The 24372-nt window shown below is 40.5% G+C and overlaps 1 protein-coding gene across 1 annotated transcript in view; it reads right to left on the reverse strand.

The window, feature by feature from the left end:
• Window positions 1-24372, reverse strand: part of MEGF10 (multiple EGF like domains 10) — a 164025-nt gene that overhangs the window by 42374 nt on the left and 97279 nt on the right. Inside the window, exons 6-9 of the mRNA XM_082724101.1 lie at window positions 18497-18743; window positions 16830-16950; window positions 12312-12448; window positions 5138-5350 (exon numbers count right to left, since the gene is read on the reverse strand). Of these exons, the coding sequence (XP_082580227.1) occupies window positions 5138-5350; window positions 12312-12448; window positions 16830-16950; window positions 18497-18743 (718 nt within the window). The remainder of the gene's footprint in view (window positions 1-5137; window positions 5351-12311; window positions 12449-16829; window positions 16951-18496; window positions 18744-24372) is intronic.

A 24372-nucleotide genomic window follows, 5' to 3' on the forward strand; every position in this document is an offset into this window, starting at 1 on the left:
CTGTGACCCTAGACATCAAGTTGCCCTAAATGCAGCCCACAGGCCATTGTTACCTGGCCACTGCCTGCTTCCCAACCTGTCCTCTAATCATTAATCTCTCTTTATTACCATGCTCAACAGCAATAGATTTCTTTTACTTGGGAAAAGAACTGAGTTTTGCCAATATAAGGGTATCACGTGGGCTATCCCATACATCTAGAAGACTGCTTCCCCATTCTTCACCTGGGCATCTCCATTTTACCCATGTCTTCCTTCCATTCTAGACCTCGAGTTCTGTGAAGGCAAGAATTTGGCATGTTACCTGACCTGTCCCCAGCCTGCAGTGGGCACACAGCAAACACTGAATGCGTGACGGAAAACGGCAGTTGAGGTACAGAAGGTTCGGACTCTGAAGTCTTGCTTTCCCACATGGATCTGCTTACCTCCCTGAGTCACCCAGCCACTCTGAATGATAATCGGTACATCTGCATAGAAAGGCAAGATTCGCCCTAGAATTCGTTTTTTAAATGTCAGAGTTGTGGCCAAAGGGGAACCACTCTGAATTACAAGGCATACGCTCTGACGTGACTCTTCTGGTGCTACCACAAGTCAACACACGTGCAAGCAGCAAGCGTTGACCGAGCCCTGAGTATGTGTCAATGTCATGCTCAGGAATCCGTGTGCACATTATTTCATTTAATTCTCACAACACATTCCAGTTGTTGGGTATCATCCCACTTTATAAATCAGGCAAGAGCGACCTAGAAAGAGTAATTTATTCAAAGCCCAACACAGGTAGTAACGGAACCAAACCCAGACCTAGATTTATTGATTTGTTTTTACACCAAAGAGAAAGGAGGCTCTGTCGCAGCCTGCTAGGAAGGCTAGATATGAAAAAGAATGGCGAAAATGTAGGACTTAGCATTGAGCAATGGGTCAGCAGGACCAATAAAAGCCTGTATTGTGAAAAAGCAGAGACAAATCTAAATTTACTTCAGGAAGGTCCTACATTTGAGAAAGGGAAAAGAAATTTTTTTAAAGAATTTATTTATTTATTTGACAGAGAGTGAGATCACAAGTAAGCAGAGAGGCAGACAGAGAAAAAGGAGAGAAGCAGGCTCCACACTGAGCAGGGAGCTGGATGTGGGGGCTCAGTCCTAGGAGACCCTGAGATAATGACTGGAGCCAAAGGCAGAGGCTTAACCTACTGAGCCACCCAGGTGCCCTGGGAAATGAAATTTTTTTTTAAAAGATTTTTTATTTATTTATTTGATAGACAGAGATCAAAAGTAGGCAGAAGGCAGGCAGAGAGAAAGGGGGAAGAAGGCTCCCCGCTGAGCAGAGAGCCCGATGTGGGGCTCAACCCCAGGACCCCGAGATCATGACCTGAGCCGAAGGCAGAGGCTTAAACCACTGAGCCACCCAGGCGCCCCCAGGAAATGAAATATTTTAAGCGTGGATTGGTTAAAGTAGTTTGCCTTACTTTGACATATATTTAAAAAAAAAAAAAGGACATCTTTTAGTAGAAAATATTACTTTACATTAAAAAGGAGAAAATCCTATTCCCGGTGTAGACACAAATGTTAAATAAAACAGACAATCCAGAGATAGGGGAATTGACTAAGCTACAGGCAGACACAGAGATTGATATTCAACACCCCCCAGTGAGGATTAGTGCAGCACACTGGCTCTCTGATTGATTGGCACTGAAATTAGTATTCTGCAATTTGTAATTAGATATAGGAAGCCAGAGCACTTTGGAAGCATTTGATGGGTTCTCTTGCAGGCAGCTTAATTGGTAATGAGATTTACGTGTTGATGTTAGAGGCGGATTGGAGGTTGAAGGGTAACACACTCCTACTCATTTTCTTTCTAAAGAACAGATTGTTCTGTGTATATGAAAATAGGATTATATACACATAGGAATACCTATCACTTTGTACACATATACAACTAGATATAAACATTCAGGTCAGCTTTTCAGTTTAAGAGTTAAATTATTACATGAGTCTAATACAGTATTGGCTAAAATAGAACGAGTCATCAAACTTCCTTTTGTTCATTTCCTTAGGTGTTATTAATGCTCAAATGTAATGACAATTATGTGGCATTTGCAAATAGGCACATCCTGATTGCACAGCTATTAAATGTCCTTATTAACAAGAGCTACTGTACATCTTAATAAATCTCCGATTTTATTTTGCTGTTCAAAACCATTTCCATTCTAAGAGTTAGTTTTTGGCTGAAAAGTACAGGTCACAGTGAAAGTCTTTAGGGTCAATAGTAATACTATGATAAAAAACATGAGGGTCACTTATAATTATACTTAAATTCATTTCAACCTTAGGATAGATTGTAAAAGCAAAAATGGCTCCAAATTCTTGGCAACTCCTCCTATCAGAAGGTGGAGTGTTTTGAAACCATAGCTCGTTGTGTGATCTGTTTCGTCCCCAGGGATGATAGCAAACACAACATAGCCAAAGGCTTGAAACGTGTTTGCATGTTGACATTTTGCTCTGTCTCTTGCTGCTTTTGAGAGCCAGTCATCCTGAAAAGAAGCCCAGGCTAACTAGCATGCTAGCTGCTAAAGACATGTGGCTCAGGTGCCCATCACAACCGGCCAGATGCTGGACAAGTGAGAGGAATTCTAGAACCCCTCTACCTCTAGCTGGTCCACCAGCTGAAGACAGGGAGGAAAGCAGAAGAACCACCAAGCTGAGCCTAGCTCTAACAGTCAAGCAAAAAAACAACTGCTAATAAATAATCAACTTATACCACTGTCTGCAGTGTTTGTTTTGTTTTGTTTTAATGCAGCAAAAGCTAACAGATACAAACCACTAACCCAGATATGTGGTTGCATTATCTGTCAATATGTACATGCATGTAACTGAATATTTACCTAAAGACAATATAAACTAATAGTCTGCATTGTGTAAGTTATCTCAGTCATTAAAATGAAAAGTTTTATAGTAAATACACATCACGAATTATATAATAGCAAGCTCCACTTGCTTGATTAAATGGTGAAATGAACTAGCTGGATTTCCAATTAATACAAAGATTCGGGGCACCTGGGTGGGTTGGTGGGTTAAGGTTCTGCCTTTGGCTTGGGTCATGATCTCAGGGTCCTGCTCAGCAGGGAGCCTGCTTCCCCCACTCTTTCTCTGCCTGCCTCTCTGCCTACTTGTGGCCTCTGTCTCTATCAAATAAATAGATAAAATCTTCAAGAAAAATACAAAGGTTCTATGCCTTTGGTTCAAACGAATCTTGTGTTTCTAGGAATTTAACACTTAAGTTTAGGGTACTTTAAGGTACAAGAACCAAGGTGATGGCTTCAATTATGAATTCAATAAGACAGAGTCATTTCATCAATACTGAACTATTTTTAAGAGAAATCTGCAAAAGCTAATTTTTATTTTTTGATTTTTAAATTTTATTTATTTATTTACAAAAGCTACTTTTTAAAACTAGCTTTCAGGCAAGCACTTCCTAGGTTAATTGTTTTTAATCTGATTATTTGTTATACATTATTGGACAGATTTTAGTTTTCCTTTGATCCATGTGATTGCCAAATAATTTCCCATACTTCTTTGGTAAAGCATACATGCTTAGGTTCATGTGACCTAAGTCAAATATATCAGGGTATTGATGTCAGCCAAGTGACTATCCACTGGGACCTTGCCACTATGGTACCCAATTCTAACAAAACCTACATTCTCTCTGTGTCCCCAATGCTTCTCATAACACAGCTCCCTTCTGTAGGTTTATTAATCTGCTTGATGTCAGGATTGTACAATGAAACAGCACTTTGATATTAAGAAGTTCTTAGCTATCACTACACGAGGCTTACCTTTTGCTGAGACAAGCCTTAAACACTGCAGGAAAGGTAGCCAAACTCATGACTTCTCCCTAATCCTGCCAGCTCCTTAAACACTTGAGAGTTAAAAAACAAACACAGTCCTGCAGAGATGATTCATTTTCACTCCCCAAATGTTTACTTAACCTTGTCACATAAAGAGTGGTAATATGTTCCAATGAAGAAAACCAAAGTTGGTTAAAGCAGCTTGCAAAGTTGCTTGAGATACATTAAGAATGCACTTCTTTGATATGTCCCATTAAAAGGTATTCCAAGCATGCACACATGGGCTCACACACATGTATCCATGCACGCGTGCATGCACACACACACACACACACACACACACACAAAACCTCTCAAAGTACAAAGTCCATTTTTTTTTGTTGTTGTTCCTAGCAATGGTTTAAAGAAGAGACCAACCACAGGCTTCTGTTTACATTTAACTTTTGTGCATTTGAGAATTGACAGGGCCACAAGTTTACCTTTTAGAAGCATAAATGAAGTAAGAGCTGTGCTGAATGAAATTAAGTAATTCTTGTAACATTTGAACTGCTATACAATGCATCACATTTTTGTCAGACCCAACTTTTCCAGCAGTCTGCAAATGAAGCCCAGAATTCTAAGTGATTTGTATCTGGTCCTTGGGGGATGGAGAGGAAGAAAGGGGGTGGAAAGGTATTTTCAGGGGCAGACAAGGTACAGTAGGGTGGGTGGGAACTATGGTTTCCTGTTCTTAAATTCTTCAAGAGATTTTTTGAGCTAAAAGACCCCTGTGAGTTTTATGTCAGAGTAATCAATTCTGAAAACATATTTCACATATGACAGCCACATGTGAAACACTTCTATAAAACTTCCACTGGTATACTTCCTCACTACACAGATGTGCTCTCAAGTCAAAGATGCTGCAGCAAGAATCATTTTCTGTGATATTTTCACATATGAAATTGGCTTAACTCATGTCTCTCATTGCATCTTTGCTTCTAAGGGAATGTCACAGAATCCGTCTCTTAGGGCAATGTTCTACTAACCCCAGCAAATTTAATTTTTGGCAATGGCCATTCATCGAGACTAGAACTTAATATCCACCCATGACCATCTGCCAGTTTTAATGTTTCTAACTTGGACCATCACCCACTAAAAAAAGAAGTTGTCCATGTACTTAGTGGTTCCTCTGAAGGATGACCCAGGGGCAAGAAGGTCTAAGGGTGGGCATCTCTCTGGCAATCCATCCTTCCAAAGAGTGGACACTGACATTCAAATGTTAATAGGGCACATCCTTCCAAGGTAGCTGACCCTCACCTGTGAGTGTGGTCCAAGTGGCAGGGACACCGCTTGTCACATTTGATGCCGTAGAGCCCTTCGGGACATAGGCGTGCCTCACAGCGCTCACCAGCAAAGCCTGCTTCGCAGAGGCACGAGCCGCTCACGTGATAGCATTTCCCTCCATTGACACACTGGCAGGTCTCAGCACAGCGAACCCCGTATGTGCCAACGGGACACTCGTCCTGGCACCTACCAAGCAGGCGGGTGGGAGCAGAAGACAGATTATGTAATGCCATGTACAAACACACAGTTGATTCCAACAGGCTTCGTAAAGTAGAAAGTGAAGGTGCTTTTTGCATTTGTTGTGTTTTTAGTGATGGCCCCATTATAGGTATAAAAGCAGGAAGCTGCTTTAATCTGGCTACAGGTAGTAGTAATAGCCACATGACCTATTCAAAGGAATAAAACAAAACAAAACAAAAACAAAGTAAAATCATGAACTTGGCATAGGAAGCCTGTTTTATACCTAGTGTTTTGCTTGCTAAAGATATACATACATTCATGTATATACATACTGGAAAGATACCAGGAGATACCAGAAGAGAGAGAAAAGTGACTGCTCAGATGAGGAAATTAAAATACTTGCTTTCCCTGTTTCAAAGAGAAAAGTTTGTAGCAAATTTCAAACAATGTTAATTCTCTTGGCTTTCATGGTGGCTTTAATATTTAATCTTAGCCATGTGGCTGCTTTTTGCAAAGCTGAATGGAAATAATTGCTCCTCATTTAGAAAGTTATATATTTAATAAAGAAAGTCCTCTTTAGATCTGGCCAAGTCAGAGCTATTGCAACCAGGTTTCTTCAATTCCACCTGGGGAACCCATGCCAGGGGGTGTATGGACACATGGAGTTTCCTAGTACAAAAAAAATTTTAAGGGGGTTACTATCCCCTGTTTATTAGAAGGACTGACAAATGGCAAGGAAAAAAATATCAGGTCTCAAAAATTCACTTTATCTTTTAAAAAATGATATTAGAGTCATTTCTGGTGCCAGAGGAAGGACAGGCTCTGGATAAGTTGGATCAGGTGGGCAGCTAAGTGGCTGGAAGGAACGGTGATGGAGAAGAGAAAATTCTCATCACTCCATAGAATGCGTGACCGGTTGTCAGGCCAGCCAAGTTTCTTTCTGACCTGGCAAGGTGACTTCACGGAGCCTCCTGCGACAGAAGGAGCACTTCCTGCCAAGGGAGAGGGAGACGGGGTCTCGTCTAGCCAAGCGCCGGCCATAAGGACGGTACACTTTGTGGGTGGGAATCAGCAGACACTTCCCATGTGGCTCTCGAGTCACGCCAGACCCGTGGTCAGAAATGTAGGTCAGCACTGCCTTTTTTCAGATCAGTATCATACAAGCAGCAGGTGCATAATAATGAATTCAAGGATATCTGAAGGCAGGAGCAAACAGGCTGAAAAGCAAACCTTTTCCACAAGGCTTGGCATATTTTTAATAATAGGGTGTGATTAGTAACAATACCAAGTTTGGATGGGATTCTACTTAAATGTAGAAGCTAAATCCGGTCTCCCTCTGCCCTCCACCCCTAGCTCTTTCACTCTTTGGCCGTTAACCCTGGCTGTAGCATATCCTTAATGTGATAGAGACAAGAAAAGGAGCCTCTTGTAAACTTGGTTTCACCTGATGCTTAAGACATCTTGAAGTGTGTTTGTCAAAAGGTAAAATCTTCAGATCCACTGCTCAACTAACCATTAGCAAAGTTCTGAAGTAACCGCCTACAATATAGCATAAAATCAGATGTGTGCTTTAAAATTACGCAGGAGTATACCTATTTTTAGACCAGAGTATTTTTAAAAAATACTCTATTTTTGACTTGTAAGAAGTCTTAATAAGCCAAGTCACTCAGCTTATTCCTCAAGGACGTACACTTCAGGGAAAGAAATGCCGAGGTGCAGTCATTGGGCCTCGTCATGGATTCTGTTAAAGGCTGGTAAGAACTCTGTAGCCTGTCTGTCCAGATTTTCTTGTGATTCAGTACCAAAAAGGAAAAGATAAACAAGGTAAAATAACATTGCTTTCTCTCTCTTACATGCATGGGAAAACAAATCCAATTGTTAAGCTTTGGGATCCACGATTTTAACTTTGTAAAAAGCTTAGCTCTAAAAGTGGGTGAACCGAGTATAGATCGGAAGCCTGGAAAACCGTCTGCTGCCAAATGACATGGAAGCAGCGTGTATATTTTATCCTATCTTGGCAGGGACTTCCTTTTCTTTGGGAAAACAAAATCCATAATAGCTGGTCCTGACCCATATTTACTTTTCAAACCTGTAATAAAACATACTACTAGTTCATATTATAAATGGCAAGAAGCCATGTGAATTTGCCTGACTAAAGTAGCCACTGTGTAAAGCTTGGTTCATATTCTCATTTCTTTTTCATCAAAGTTGCACATGTAAGGAAACCCTGTTTATAATAGTTATGTCTACTTCCATCTACCAAACCAAGGTAATAGGATATCGTTCTGGTAGTAGACTTTTTCTATCTCAAACATAAAAGCAGAAGCACCTGGGTGGCTCAATCAGTTAAGCATCTGCCTTTGGCTCAGGTCATGATCCTCGGGGTCCTGGGATTAAGTCCTGCACTGGGCTCTCTGCTCAGGGGGGAGTCTGCTTCTCCGTCACCTTCTCCCTCTGCCCTCCACCTCCAGCCCATGCTCTCTCTTTGCACATGTCCACTCTCTCTCAAATAAGTAAGAAGAAAAAATTAAAAAAAAAAAACAGCAATCATAAAGTAGCTTATAGCTTTCAGGTTAGCAGAGTTAAAAGTCTCTGTCAAACAGACTTATCTCCCTTTTTGGCCCCTTTATCCAAAAGAGGCATCATTTCTCAGTGAATTTCATGCCCTTCATGTTGTTTATGTGGTCCCAGGCAGAACAACAATAAAAAAAGCTATCCTAGAAATTAGTAAAAGAGGTAATAGATTTTCTTACAAGTGAAGGCAGAGAGGCTGATAAAGATAGAACAAAAAATATCAGCCAGTAGAAATATGTTAATTTGGAATATATATATGTGTGTGTGTGTGTGTGTGTGTATACACTATATATAAAATTATATATATAATACATATGTATTTATCATATATATGAATATATGTATATATCTCATATATAAAATGTATATATATTTGTTATTATTTATTATTTTTAAAAATTTTTGTTTTTGAATAATGCTCTGGAATTGGGAAAAAAATGGATAAGCTTTAAGTGATATAATAAAATATGACACCAATTCCCCAAACCCATGAGGTTCACAGGCTTGTTTTAATATCATTTCGACTACTACAATGCATCTTATTACAAATGGATGAAGAAGGAAATAAGTTAGCATATAAAGGGTGGCAGCTCCTTCCTGCCTGGTCCTTCTGAGCATGTCCCTCCCCAGAGTGCCTGGAATAATTGGGCCAAGCCATGATTTAATGTGAAAGAATCGCATTCCTCATTAAACCTGGGATCATGGATCAGTTGCCTGCCTTTTCAGCATCTGGAAGTGCTGCTCTGGGGGAAATATACAAAGCACTGGAAAACAGCCAACTTTTCCACAATCCTAGATCCAGGAAAGTTCTCCCAGTGGAGACCAACGCTACATCCCCCCAATTCCTGTCTGTCATTTCTGACTTCACCTCCTTTGACTCACTTTCCTTCTTCACTTGCAGGTTCTACGGAACACAAGTGTGGCCCGACAGTCCCACCTTCGCCGGAGCAGGGAGCATGACCGAGGTACAGATCTCTCTCTCTGGCTCACTCTTGGGAAACACAAGCTATGAGCATGGCCCCAAAGGCCTGAGCAATTCCAGGGAATCATCATGAAGAACACTCTTTTAACCCTTTCAGAGGAATTTCTGGGAGGCTCTGGAAATCATCCTCTCTCCCTTCTTGCCTGGCCGGGCCACTGTACATTTCCCCACCCCAGTGTCCTCCCAACCTTTCCGCAAACCCCCAAGACTATTATGTGGGCATCCCCTGGGCTGCTCTGCCTGCCTACAAGGTATCTGTTTTGTTTGTTCTGTCTTCGCTCTGGCTGGCAGGGCCATCCCCACATCCTGGGAAGGCTTTGCCAGCAGCGCCCTGTGGTGGTACCTGCTCCTTCAGGCAGCAGAACTCTGGTTTAACCTCAGAGATCAAGTTCCGCTGACTTCTCAAAACAGGGAAATGCCAAGACCCCAGGCCCTCAAAGCTGCCTTCACCACACCTCCTGCCACAAACTGCCCCATAGCTACTCATTTTTCCCTACTGTAGTGACAAATGTGCATTTGTGTGTGTGTGTGTGTGTGTGTGTGTGTGTCTGAAACCCAGATGGAGATGGTATAATTGAAAACAGAAATCACATCATCAGCTTACTGGCAAAACAGAAGTTATCAGAACAACAACGCAAGGAGAAGTTCCCTCTTCACTTTCCTTTGTCTTTCTTTGGCTCCTTGCCCTCTTTGCCTTAATCTAAAATTCACCTGGAAATCAGCTGTTACTCCCCTTCCCTGCATTCTAAATCAGATGACTATAAGCTCGCCTGACATGTTTGTTGTTTCTGTGTTGCCTCAAATTTGAGCCTTAAACTGTGAGGGGACAAGAAAAAAAATTATATAGCTGATCCTTGAGTAACATGGTTTTGGAAGTATATGTCCACTTACAGATTTTTTTCTTCATACACACAGTACTAGAAATATATTTTCTCTTCCTTATGATTCTCTTAACATTTTCTTTTCTCTAGCTCACTTCATTGTAAGAATACAATATATAACACATATAACATAAAAATATGTGTAAATTGACTGTTTATATTATCAGTGATGCTTCCTACATAGTAGGCTATTAGTAGTAAAGTTTTGGGGGAGCCCAAAGTTACATATGATTTTTAACCCACTGAGCCACCCAGGTGCCCCCCAAAGTTACATATGATTTTTTACTGCATGAGAGGTCAGTGTCCCAAAGCCCTGAGTTTTTCAAAGGTCAACAGTATTTGATTTTTTAGTGCCCTAAAATATTAGGCAAAAGTATTATTTGGGATTCTGAATAAGATAGTAAGTTCAGAATTCATCTAAAAACATCTATCTAAAACACAACCGTAAGCCAAGATATAGGTCACAAAAACTTTCTAAGAAGTCCTAGAACATATTACATGGGTACCTCAGTGACTCAGTTGGTTAGGTGACTGCCTTAGGCTCAGGTCATGATCCTGGAGTCTCAGGATCGAGTCCCACATTGGACTCCCTGCTCGGCAGGGAGTCTGTTTCTCCCACTAACCTCTCTCTCTCTCAAATACATAAATACAATATTTAAAAAATATATTACAAAGACCAAGCTCTGAAGGGTGCTGTAATAATTTATAACATCCAAAAATTAAAGGTAAAATACATAACTATATTAACAAAAGATGAAAAGTCTTTTAATGAAGTTAAACAAATACTACTAAGAGAAGTTCTTAATAAAAACAGGGATTAAAAAAAAACCACTTAACAATAAGTTTACTAAAAACCAGTAACAAATATGAAACTACACTGAAGCCATTTTCAATAAAATTAAGATAGGATTTTCTGCTTTGACCTCTATTTGTCCTTACTGATTTAGAGGCTTAAATTAATGCAATCATTTCAAGAAAGGAAATAATCATTATAATACAGAAAAGCAGAGACAAGTACCTTTTTTGATAAATGATGAAATAACTGGTATTTGCTAAATATAACATCAGAATTAATTAAAAATTTTGGTGGAGAGGCTAAATAAAAAACACTCAGGAACAAATTTTCCTTTATCTTGAAGTAGCCAATTAGAAACAGAAATGACATTTTTCCAAAAAATACAAATTAATTAGAGTTAAAGTTAATAAGAAATTCTAATTTGAGAGGTGGTGGGGTTGGGGGGAAACCATGCTACAATATCTTAATAAAAGTTAAAAAAAAAAGATCAGGACTTTGGAAAGAAAAAAAAAGGAGGAAAGAAGGTTGAAGAAATACTTAGGTCACAGATCTCACTAAAAAATAATGATAGCTAATTTTTATTGAGTTCCTAGACATCAATTAAATTGATAATCGCTGGTATTTAGACGATTCAGAGAAATTACTCAACTAGAATAAGAACTAATGTTTGTAAGCTTCCACACTGTTCTAACTGCTTTAATGTACTTATTCAATCTTGATTCAACTCCAGAAGAGAGTAAAATTATAATTTGAGTATTAGCAATGAGGATGTGTCGAAGGACACAGGTTCTAAAAATCTTTGTTTTGAGCCAACATAGTCCCCTATCTCTCCAAACTTTTTTCTTCAATTTTACACATCCACTAAGCCTGGTTAGCTGGTCTTTCAGGATATAAGAAATGAAAGAGCAAATTAGAAGGCGCAGCATGAGCAAAACCGTCTAGGGTAACACTTTATTATCTAATATGAAATATGACAGTGGCTGGAAGAGTCACATGAGTACAGCCACACATTTGTTCTTATTTCATGTGGGACTGGAGAGCACTAGCAATCCCATCGGATCTTCCTCAGTCACTGCCGCACAGGAAAATAACTGATTTTCTTAATGAAATACTGAATCGTAAGACCCTAACTCTATGCCCCACATACTTGCTAAAGATAACCAGGTACACATCCAATTTTGAAATAAATCTACCAAAAAATGTTTGAAATATATTTTTATCTTTGAAGTGGCTGTCCAACCACTCGACGGTTGAACCTGACATACGCACCATAGGTTCTGGATAGCTGATATTTTTTAATCTATGTTTTTGAATGTTTCCTCTATATCTTCAATTAAGTATCATCTATGGCTTACTTTCTTTCTTTTTTAACATGTTTTTAAAGATTTTTATTTGTTTATCTTATAGACAGAGATCACAAGTAGGCAGAGTGGCAGGCAGAGAGAGGAGGAAGCAGGCTCCCTGCTGAGCAGAGAGTCCAATGTAGGGCTCCATCCCAGGACCCTGGAACCATAACCCGAGCCAAAGGCAGAGGCTTTAACCCACTGAGCCACCCAGGCACCCCTGTGGCTCACTTTCTACACACTGAGTTGGGAAATAATATATCAAATGCACTGATACTTTATAGATACCTCTGGAATGTTACAGAATAATCACAGAGGTGTTCCCTGGGCTCTTCGAGCTTTCCTTTCACGCCATTACAAGCAGTTGGAGAAAGATGAGACTATCCCTTACCGTTCCCCTGTGTATCCTGGACTGCAATGACATTGGCCTGTGGCAGCATCACACGTCCCTCCGTTATGGCACTGACATTCTTGTGAACAGTTCTTTCCGAAGCGACCCTCCGGGCAAGGCTGACCACACACTGTGCCCTGCATTCAAAGAGACTTGGAAAATTACATGGGCCTCCAGCCAGGGAAGGGCCAAAGGAGGAGGGAAAGAAGAGAGGAAACAGAAAGGGAGGAAGGTATAGGGGCACAGAGCTGCAAGAGAATTAGATGAAGGGGATTTTAGAACACACGCACTCTGCTCAGCATCTTTAAAACATTAGAAATTTTAAATGAACTTATTTACTTAGAAAGCCAAAACTCAAGATATGTTTGAAGATGGCAGAATAATCTTAAGAAACACCCATATTAAAAAACTGAAGTATAAGATAAAGTTACATGAAATTATTATGGTAACCTCAGAAATTTATAAATCCTCCCAAGTGTTTTTCCATGCATCCTTACATGTATAATAAGTCAACAATACTTATCGAGCATCTATTACAGAAACAGCAACATCTAGTGCAAATGGAATATCCAAATGCTTTACCATATGTTCTAAAGAAAATATACATTATCAGTGGTTTTATGTCTTAAGGTATAATGGAGCATGAGATGGAAATTTTGTGTACCTGAATTAACAGTAACATCGCCTAAGACAGTAGTCCTGTAAGAATGAACCCAGACATATTATTTCAGAAGAAAAACACTTTTATTTTCAGCAGGTTGAACAAACATTGCTGGGCCAAGATCAATAAGAAAGCTTATTTCCTGGGAAGAAAAATCAAGAGAGTAACTTGGACATGTCTCCTCACCCTAGAAGCTGTCCATCTTGTCATGCGCTATCATTATATTTATTCCAATCCTATGTTTATAGGAATAAGTACCAATAGGTCAATGAAATACTATGATTTTCTACTTCATGTGGCTATATAACTTGGGCTTATAGCTTATCATCTGTTTATTGGAGTTACTGTTAGCACAAACAACATATCCCAAATAACAGAGATTTTTAAACTGTTTTTTTTTTTAACTGTTGCAAGCTGTTGCTTTGTCCTCCTTCTCCCTAAAAAAAGGCAGACTGTGGGCACTCTGAAATTGGAGGCTAGCGAACACCAGATGGTTTTGTAAATGTTTATTCTGGATAGCGTAAGAAAATACATTTCCTCTAACTCCTGGCTACCCACAAAGGCAGTTGGTGTGCTAATTAAGTCTCCTCTGGTGGTTTTTAGCTATATACAAACAGGGAAAGTTCTTCCACAGACTCTTGGAACCAAAAAAGCCTTTGAGAGATGATTCAGACCAATGCCTCACTGAGAATCATCTATGTGTCAGGCATAGAGCTAAGCTCTGAGAATCAAAGATAAGGTCAAAACCTTTAATTTGTTCACAATGTGGTGCTGGGGGATAAATGCAAAAATAGCTCTAATCCCTCCATTCTAGCACAACTATCAACATGCCTGAAAAAATATTGTGCCAGGAGTCAATTTGCCGTAAGCTGGAGTTCTGGTCAAAGTTCTCATTCTCTCAAGGACTGACTCTGGCTGCATTTGTTAAGAGTCCCACATCAGCTTCAGAGATGCTGTGAAAATACTGTTTATGAATAACGATTTATGTGAGCAAATAGCTTTAAATGAGACATTCCTCTCCTGAGTTGAAATACACACATGTGTATGTGAAAAGGAATATATATTCATCTTTGAAAAGCACCTAGAGAGACAGCACAAATAAAATATTGTAGAGAGAAGTATAAGTTAGGAGCTAAGCTATGCAGATTGAGAAATGACCCAAAGCATTCAGTAAGAAACTTCTGTCCAGGTAGGGGGCCCGGAATATAGAGGAAGAGGTGGAAGGGAGGCCCCACTGGGTTGATGGATACATCCACCCAGTTACTGGGACTCACTGTCCGAGCCTGTGATTGCCACGATCCTGCATCATAACCACCCCAATCAAGAAGAAATTTCCGGTCTCAAGATGAGGGAACACTACCGACAATGTCTGTACACCAGTACTAAGAGTAGAATGCTTGCGCTCTTCATCCAAACACAGAGCTCTCTGGACACTCTGCTGCCCCAACAAAAACCTTCCCTTGCCAAGGACCAAACAAGGGCCAAAAGGGCAAAAGAATGCCCACAAGAAATGAAGAACAGAAGGAATCAAAGATAATTCAATACTTCCGTCTTGAGCAACTAAGAAAGAAATGCTGGTTTTAACTAAGACTTTTAAAAATCCAAAAAGGAGTAGCCTTAAGAAAGGCCTGGGTGTGTCACAAGTTTGTTCCTATTAACACTGACTTTGCTGGGCATACACTCCTCAAGAGCTCCTTTGTTCACACCACCATCAGGCACTCAATAAAAGCCCCCTCACTCTGACTCCATTGCCTTATGAAGTTTTTCCAGGCTCTGCCTCTAGAACCAGACCTTGTCTCACCTGCTTACCTCTCTAACTCTCACCTTGGGTCTAGTATTTCTTTTCCATTTTTCTCCATGGCCCTCACACCTTGAGCCCTCACTCCCTTTCTTCCCGTGATTCTTACCAGGAAGTGGACTCCAGTTCTCCTTTGCTTCAGGACTACCACAAGGACATCAATGGACCCATTCCATCCCAGAGTTGGCTCCTAAGGTGCCAGCTTGGGTAGAGCCCCATCAGATTGTGGCTTTATGTGTACAGGTCATCTAGGTTGGGGGTCTAACAGAAGAGTGACAAATATGTATCTGGATTCAGGTGAGGGAAGGTCAAGTATTTAGAAAAATCACAGGATGACTGTTAAAGCCATGAACCTGGTGAGACTGCCAGAGATTTATAGGGAGAAAAGAGAAGAAGAATAAGACTGAAACCCAGGAAATACTGCAATGCAGTATGTAGAAGATGGAGGTTAGGAAAAAGAGATCTTCAGTAACAGAGGTAGAGGGTTAGCAGAGGCACGGAAAGATTATGAAGGAGGGAGATGGATGAGCAACAGGGCTGTATGTTTTGGCTTAATCAAGCAGTATGAGAACAGAAGAGTCATCACTGGATTTGGGAACTCAGCTTCACTACAGCTCCTGGAGATAGCAGGTGATAGTGAAATTTCTTAAATTTTGTTTAATGAAGGAAACAGACATTGGTCGTTTGTTCTTGTGCCTTGAAGCAGATGTACGCACAAACCAATGCCGGTAAGGATCAATACCATTCCCAGGTTTCAGAGAAATCTGATTAGCAAACCAGCTTTGACACTGAGTATGTCACATAACACCAAGTCTGTGACATACTACATGAAGAAAGTGTGACATGGTCAAAGTTTGGGAAACGTGGTAAGTGGCAGCTCCTCTTGGATTTTCATGCTGAAGGATTTGAGAAACTCTGCAATACTTGATAACTGGGATTGCCTCATTGTGTCTCTGGATGTACATGACCAGATAATTTTTTCACATATGACCTATTCCTTTGAGAATAATGATTTCAAAGAACAACAATGACTTATGGAACTTAATTATAAAAACAAGTATAGACATATTTCATTTTATTCTGCTTTGCTTTGCTGTGCTTCACAGATATATTGTTTCTTATTTTTTAAACAAACTGAAGGCCTGTGACAATCCTGCATGTCCACTGTCCACTGACAGTGGAGCATGTCCACTGTCACCATTTTTCTAACAACATTTATTCCTTTAGTGTATCTATGTCATATTTTGGTAACTCTTGTTGATATCTGAAAAAAAGATTTCATTATTATTATGTTCATTGTGGTGATCTGTGATTAGTGATGTCTGATATTACTACAGTAATTATTTTGGTATGTACATTGGTTTTTTAGACATAATGCCATTGTACTCTTCATAGATTACAGTATAGCACAGCATAAAACAACATTTATGTGTAAGAAGAAACCAAAAAATTAATTTGACTCACTTTATTGTGATTCCACTTTATTGCTGAGGTTTGGAACTAAACCCAAAGTATATCTGAGGTACACCAACATTTAGAAATTTCCAGTATTTGACAGCCCTGTCATATGTGTGATGAGGTTTTTTTTTTTTTTTTTTGTCCTGAGGGAAAGTGAAGGACAGATGGCCCCTATGTTTTCCATGAGGACCCTTAGTGCATGTCAAGATTTTTTTTTTAAGATTTTATTCATTTATCTGACAGACAGAGATCACAAGTAGGCAGAGAGGCAGGCAGAGAGAGAGGGGGACGCAGGCTCCCTGCTGAGCAGAGAGCCCGACGTGGGGCTCGATCCCAGGACCCTGGGATCACAACCTGAGCCGAAGGCAGAGGCTTTAACCCACTGAGCCACCCAGACGCCCCAGTGCATGTCAAGATTTAATCACCTTCTACCTGAAGAGGGAGGGAAGGACACCAGCTTTGAAAACGGTCAGCTATCTCCAATTTCGCAATCTCTAACCATCAGGGTAACTTTCCTTTGTGCTAGAGTCCTCCATGTGTATTTTCACTTGAGCATCCTTCAACAGGTGACTTTGGAGGATGGGGGAGGAAGGGAGCTTACCAGCCAGCCGGAAGGACAAGAGCATTCTCCAGTGACATGATGACACACTCCTCCATTTTGGCAGGGGCATCTCTGCTCACACTGTGGACCATGCTTGCCAGGGGGACAAAGATCCTCACAGCTGAGGAATTGATGTGTGACAAAGGATATCGTTATTACCCAACCACAAGACCCTCAGGTTCACAGACTCAACAGGGACCTGAAACAGGGACCTGCCCAGGGTCCTGCCCAGGGACCTGAAATAGACAAGCTTCCTCAGCTCAAAATTCTTCATTTCATTAACATCAAAGCATTAATCACACTGGCTGGAAAGGTCTTTGAGGGGTGGTCTACACCTTTCCTTTCCTTGGGGCTATTTTCTAGTGAAACTATTCCTAATTTGAAGAGAATGCTTCCTATCTAAGAGCACCGAGGATGACTCTTCTCAGCCAAACACTCCTTGGTGACAGGAATATTCCATGCAACTAGTCTAAAGCTGCTGTGTGATATTTGAGGTCTGCTGTTGTTTGTGGGTTTACTCCAACCTCAGAGGAGGCTGAAACATTTGCACATCCCCTGCTTTGTACACATATTCTTCATAATCAATTTCCAGCATTTTCTTCTTGAGCCTCATCATTTTCTGTGTCCTTAACTCCCACCCTTTTCCTATGAATGAACCTTCTTCTCTAAGCCTTTAATTGCCTTGTTTGTGCTCTAATAAAACTGCTCCAAGTTTCCCAAAGCCCTATTCAATTGTGGCCTTGATAAAAACCCATAAAAGCAATATTAACAATTAAGTAGTTTGAGATGATCATTCATTCTTCTGAAAATGAGGGCTTTCTAGGCTAATGCAGTTGTTTCTTTAGCTCTACTTTATAGCTGTTAATACTGTTGGCAGGAAGTATTTACCTAATCAGCCACATTTTTTCAAGTTTTAATTCTGTGATTTACAAGTGTAATTTTCTCAGTAAGGGAGCAAGATTTTTCTATTCTCTTTTCTTTCTTTCTTTTTCTTTCTTTTTTTTTTTTTTTTTTGGCAAATTCTGCCTCTTATTCTGTTTACTGATACCAGCCAACTGAAGAAAGTCCCTCACACAAAATAAAGTAGTGGAGGTTAAGAAGTTGCATCAATTGTATCCAGAAAAAATAAAACTATCTGTGTGCACGTATCCTACCAAGATCTGACATATTTCTTTTATGGTCAACGAGCAACGTATGTATCCACAGGCATTAAATAACCCAGTTCACCTTTTATCGTGGATTGTCTCAAACATCTTCCCCTTTTTCTCTTTTCTATGGCACTGAACCCACCCAGCCTTATCCAGCAATACAACATGGACCATTAATAATAAATGCAATTGTGGGGGAATTAAAGCAGAACCTCAAATCTGTCCCAATCCCCTCCCACCACCAATATCACCACTCAACGTAAAGCCTGGTCCTCTCTATCTCTGCCTGGCCAAAAGGAAAAACATGGAAGCTGGCCATCAGACTCCGGCTGGAGTCTGAAGTTCAAGGAACATCTCAGGGCTGTCACTGTTGATCTCCCCGCTCTGTGCCCAGAGCCCCGCCCTTTCAGTGACTTCAGGCAGCAACAGAAACAGGAGCCCAGGAATAGGAAGGGGGAAGCAGCATGAATGGAGAAGGTGAGCAGACTGTGCCCCGCTGCTCTGCGGCATGTCACTTACAAGGCTCCAGTGTACCCGGGTGGGCAGCGGCATTCCCCTGTGACGTGGTCGCAGGTGGCGCCATTCTGACACTGGCATCTCTGGTGACAGTCATTACCGTAGGTGCCCTGCTCACAGCGGTCCTCACAACGCCAGCCCCGGAAGCCTGCTGCGCAGTGGCAAGCCCCTGTGATGGGGTTGCACAGAGCCCCATTTTTGCACTGGCACCGGCTGCTGCAGTGGGGCCCCCAGTGATCACCATCACAGGCTGTAGGGGGATAAAGGAGAGAGGGCATCAGAGGATGGATGGAGGCAACGGCAAGCTCTTCAAAACCAGCTTTCCTCTGCTCTTGATGAGAATGGCTTGGTGATCCCTTCATCGCCTGTCCATAGCTGGACAGCAGGGCCCTGGCACCAGCCCAGGGTAAGGTCTCATAAATGTGTTCAGCACTAAATGGGCCACTTCTACTTACGACATTGCTGAAACAGGGCTACGATGTCCAGCTTCATGCCTTTGCTTAGCCTGTTTCCAGCACCTGGAGTGTTGAGTCTGATGTGGTGATGGGAGGATGTAAGAAGCATAGAAGGAGAGGAGGCTGGCTCCCCAGATGGGAAGGTGCAGCTCAGGCAAGGGCTTGAATGCACAGGAAGGAGTTGGAGTGCATCTTGTGAATAAGAAATTGGTCATAAGGGATTTTAAGCAAGGAGAGACATTGTCTCTCCTAGTAAGGTCAGTGGGCTATAGTCTGGGGAAGGGGCAGGAAGGAGCTCACAACAAAAGGCAGGGAGAAGGGCAGGAAAAATACAGCAGATCAGAATGTAAATGAGATTCAGGGACCTGACCTTGGGCAGTGGCGGTGAAGACCAAGAGGGGTCCTGCAGGCTGACCTACTGGGAAGCAGACTGACCCCACTATACGTCTAGGCCAGAGCAATCCAAAGGAAAACTGCTGATCTGCTTTCAAGCTATCAGTCAAAAGATGCATGGATTGGGAGGTAATCAGAAAAAAACGGAGAGTAATGGATTTGAACACTGAAATTCACTGACTTGCTTAAAAAAAAATACAACAAACACTTAGGACAGCAAAGAAAAATGACAATAAGCATGATTTCAGAGTTGTGAGATCAAGCCCTGTGTGGAGTTTGGCACTTCCTCTCCCTCTCCCTTCCCCCTCCCTCCCATCCTCCCTGTCCACCCACTCACACATGCAGGAACTCAAGCACACTCTCTCTTTCTTTCCAAAGGAGAGGAAAAGTGGCTGCAATTCACAAGGAGTGGGAAGAGGCAGGCGAGCGGGAAAGGAAAAATCCTCGATCCCAAACATCCTAAAAATTATAAGGGGTGATGATAAGCCAAAACCAACTCTTAATATTCATTGCCTAGCCAGCTGCCCATTTATTTATTAATTAGATGCTATAAAAATCACTAGGGAAGATGCGCTCTGCCTGGAGCACTTAGGATAAACTGCTTTTATGATTTAAAAAATAGTTTCATATCATAAAAATTTTGTAACCTCTACAGATCTAGAATGAACTATTGGGGAAAAAAAAAGAGAGAGAGAGAGAGGGAGAGAGAGAAATAAAACCAGGCACACCGGAAAGAACTTATTAGACATGCAAGATTCATCTTCCAACAGTAGAATCTACCTTCCATTTCATAATATCAAAAGGTTTAAGTGAATAATTTTGTTTTTAATCAGTATGGTTTTGTTCTCATTAGTACTTCAATAAACATACTCTAACACAATTAAAAACAATGAGAGGATCAGGGAACCTAAGTCAGATCAAGAAAGCAATTACCTGAGAACTCACAATCTTCTTTCACAGAATAAGATTAGGTAGTAGTTTAAGATTTAAACCTAATTGTTATTCATATAGTTGCTTCTTTATTGCCTATGAATAGGGTCAAAGAATTGTTTTTCAATTACAACTCTTTCAATCTAGGATCTGTTCTTTACCAAAACAAAAAAAAAAAAAAAAAAAATTACACTGTATGTTCTTTAAGTGCCCTCAGATATCCTGGGTAGAGAAGAATTTCTCCTGTTTTTAAGGGACACCCAAGTAAGTTAGAGAGTCCTTCATAACTTGTTCCCTTATTCATCAGTCCTAAGAGTAAGGAAATCTTCATTCCATGTAAGCCAAATCTGTTACTGTGGAATCTGACCCTTTTTCGTTCTGTCTTCCTCATGGTCTATCGGACATGGTTCATCACTGTTGTCTGTACTAGAAATGATCTTATTCCTAAAATGTGAATGCATCCTTGACCCTGCTCTTTGCAGGCTAACTACTCCCTCAATAATTTTTACTTAATTTTTTAAAAAGTCTGTTCAATTTCACTCATTTTCTTTGCTCAACCCTCCCTAAAGTTTTCATATTTTTCTCAACTTCTGGGAACCTCAGATATTAAATTAAGTATTCATTTTTTTTCTTATCATATCATGGCAGATTAATACAATCTTAGTGAATAAAACTACCTTGATAAGGACATCCAAATCGTGTCAGAAGCATTTAGAAAACAACAACCATGATGGCATAGAGTTCTTTTTCCCCACAGTGACACTGGGATAAGGGTGGGCTGGAGCACATACATTTTATAGAATATGTTTTACAACATCAGAAGAGTGGTGGGAAGAAGTCAAGGTACTGAGGGGACAGAACTGGTGTCTCTTCCTTGTGCCACATTTCCACATCCCATTCAACAATTTCTCTCCCAGAGGAGCAGTCAGGCGGAGACCACTTCTATTTTCTTGGGGTTAGATAAATGCAAACGACAAAAAAACAAAAACCCTTAAGACACCTCCTCATGACAGAAACAAGTTCATAGCAGAAAATGATAACTCTCAGCATCAAAGAAAGCATTTCAGGCTTTTAAGGATATATTATCATGCCGACATGGTTAATTTCCTGGCTCTATCTAAGCACTGTGGCATGCTTTGAAGTGACAGCTTCTCGCCTTGTGGCTGTGTTTCTCTAACAGGCCACTGATACATGGGCCTCACAGTGTGAACACTGGGCATCAACATAAGCTGTGCTGAGGGAAAAATCCACATACAAAAGTTTACAGACAAATAAGCAGGAAGTAGAACAAGTCAGACACGGAAGCCTGGCTTGAATTTAGGCATCACTGGGGCTTCCTTTTCTTTCTTCGTGTGTCATATTTAACTATTGCTACACATCCATTTTTGCAGCTTATGACACAAAAGCCTGATTACTCCAAACACTAGAATATGTTGACTGTCTAGACTAGAGGCAGAATTTGTTCCTTTTGAATGCCAAGGTTGACCAGTTATCCCGAATTCATGCACTGTATTTGGAAAGACAGTTCAGAGACTCTGAGGTCAAATCAGTTCACATTTTTTACTTACTACCTTGATCTAATCTCAAGAGCCAAGTGGTTCACTCCCGAAGAAAAAGTGACTGGGTTGGTTACTCTCACTGACAACTTAAAAAAAAAAAAAAAGTAGTTAATATTAACATGGCAATAAATGGGATATTCTAATAGGAAAATGTATATGAATAAACTCTTGTTTTAGAACAAACTGAAAAGAACCCTAATACTCAAAAGGGACTCGTTTTCAGCTTCTGGTTTCATCTCTTGTTGAGTTGTGCTACAGCTAGAAATGCGCTCTAGACAGAGTGTACCCAGATTCATATAGCTGTTTCAGAGGGTAGCTTAATGAGGGTCTCAGGCAGCACAGATAGCATACTCTCATATGCTCTCACAATAAGATAGAAATTAAAGGAAGCTTAAACTACTGTGGTCAGAAGTACAGGGTCCATGCTAAAACCCTCAGTGACAACTAGAGGAGCACTGGGTCCTTGCAAGACAATGGGCTCACCCTACAACTTCCAGTGACACCTGTAACCACAGTTTACATATGCAGGCTGAGTACTGAAATTCACTCTGTTTATATCTCTCAAGGACCCACCATGTGCCAGCCATGGTACTAGGCTTAGAGTTCAAAAGAGAATGGTAGAATGCCTGCTTCTAGAAGCTTACAGGTTATCAGCCAGAGGCCTTAAGTTCTTAGACAATAAAATACCCTGTGATAAGCCATAGAGTAGGAATATGGATGAGGTACAGGAGAAAACACAGGGATGACCCCTAACCAGTGTTGTTGAACTGTGAAAGGCTCTCCAACTAAAATGATGTCCAGGCTGAGACTTAAAGGCAGAGTGCGCCCTACTTAAGTAAAGGATGGAGGATTTGAACATAGGAAGAGGGGCAGTAGAAAGGGAGGAAGCTGCAGGAGGTACTATATTCAGAGAGAATGATACATACAACAGTCACAAGGCTTTGAAATGGCAAATGCCCTTGAACGCCTTCTACTGCATCATTGCCACTATCATCTTCCTGTGTACAACAAAAGTAGAAAAGTATAGAAATAAGCAGACACGGAGAGATACCCTCTCTTTTCATTGGCCCTCACCAGTCTTCCAAGCTTAGCCCAGAAACCTCTGTCCTTCAGGTACATTTTTTTCAGACCCAATCTGAGATGCTCTCTGAAAAAGACATCGGTATATATTTTTCATGAAACTCATCTTGCACTCAGATCACAATTTTTATATATGTTTGCCCTGTTCCCTAGCAAACTTGAATTTCACAGGTGTTAAGACACACTGACAGCTTTTCTTGATCTCAGTCATTGTCAACAGAAGCCTTCACCCTGCCACATCATGGGAGCCACCCAGTTGACTCTGATGGTTAGAAGCATTCTGATTTCAGGGATATTAAACTAGGAAAAAACTGTGCAGCCTCAGTCAGGAAGTAAGGTGCCAACAAGGATGAGCCTGATATTTACTGGGATGGTGATAACCTCTCTCTTTTCATGAAAACTAGCACTCACATGCACATCTATGGGAGAGCAAGATTACCACCTCTGTTCTAGACCTTAATTTAGAATAATGTATCAAAAGCTCTTCAGTCATAAATTCCTCTTCGGAGACTTTTCCAACACAAATAAACATATGGGTGTAAACATAGTAACAATTCACAATAGTTCACTCATTAAAAATATTTACAATGTGCCCACAGATACCTATATAAGCATGGGGACAGATGAACCCTCGCAATGGCCCTGTGAATAGGTACTAATGTAATCCCTATTTTACGGATGAAGAAATGGAGATCCAGGTGACTTTTGTTCACCTGGTACATGGGCAGTAAACAGTGAAGTCAGACCTCCTGTCTTCAGTCTCTTTATTAAACCACTATATTTTACTCCCTCTAAAACTATCATGATGTTTAATCGCAGTACTGTTTATAGTAATAAAACTGACAAAATCTAATTTTCTAGTAATAGAAAATAGGTAAAAAGGAATTGGTATAATCACATAATGAATATGACGCATCAACTAAAAGTGATATTAGCGAAGAATATTTAATGTACTTAAAAGACATTAGCAATATCTTAATTGCAAAAAGTAAATTAAAAATGATAGGCACCATATGATCCGATTTTAGCGATATATTAGAATGAAATTTTAGATATATTAGATATATCTATCTAATATATAGATATATTAGAATGAAATATTAGAATGAAAATCAGATGAAATTGCTATTAATTTAGGTTAAAAGGGGCCAAATATCAGCAATTTCATAAGGCTGAACCTAATACCTGGGAAGGAGGGGAGTAGAAAGAGAGCATGACAAAGACAGAAAGAGAGGCAGACAGACAGATACTCAAAGGCTCGATGGTCAACTGGTACTCTGGGTCTTAAGAATATGCTCGGTTTTTCTATTGCTCATTTAGATTAACCAGATTTTCTAAATTTTTTTGCAATCGTTGGATATTCTTTTGGCAGTAAGAGAAGAGTATGCAGAAAAATGGCTTTTTTTTTTTGAAAAATGGCTTTTTAAAGGGTTTGACCCACTGAGCATTTCTATTGTGCCAG

Source organism: Mustela nivalis (genome assembly GCF_964662115.1).
Source record: "Mustela nivalis genome assembly, chromosome: 3".
Classification (NCBI taxonomy): domain Eukaryota; kingdom Metazoa; phylum Chordata; class Mammalia; order Carnivora; family Mustelidae; genus Mustela; species Mustela nivalis.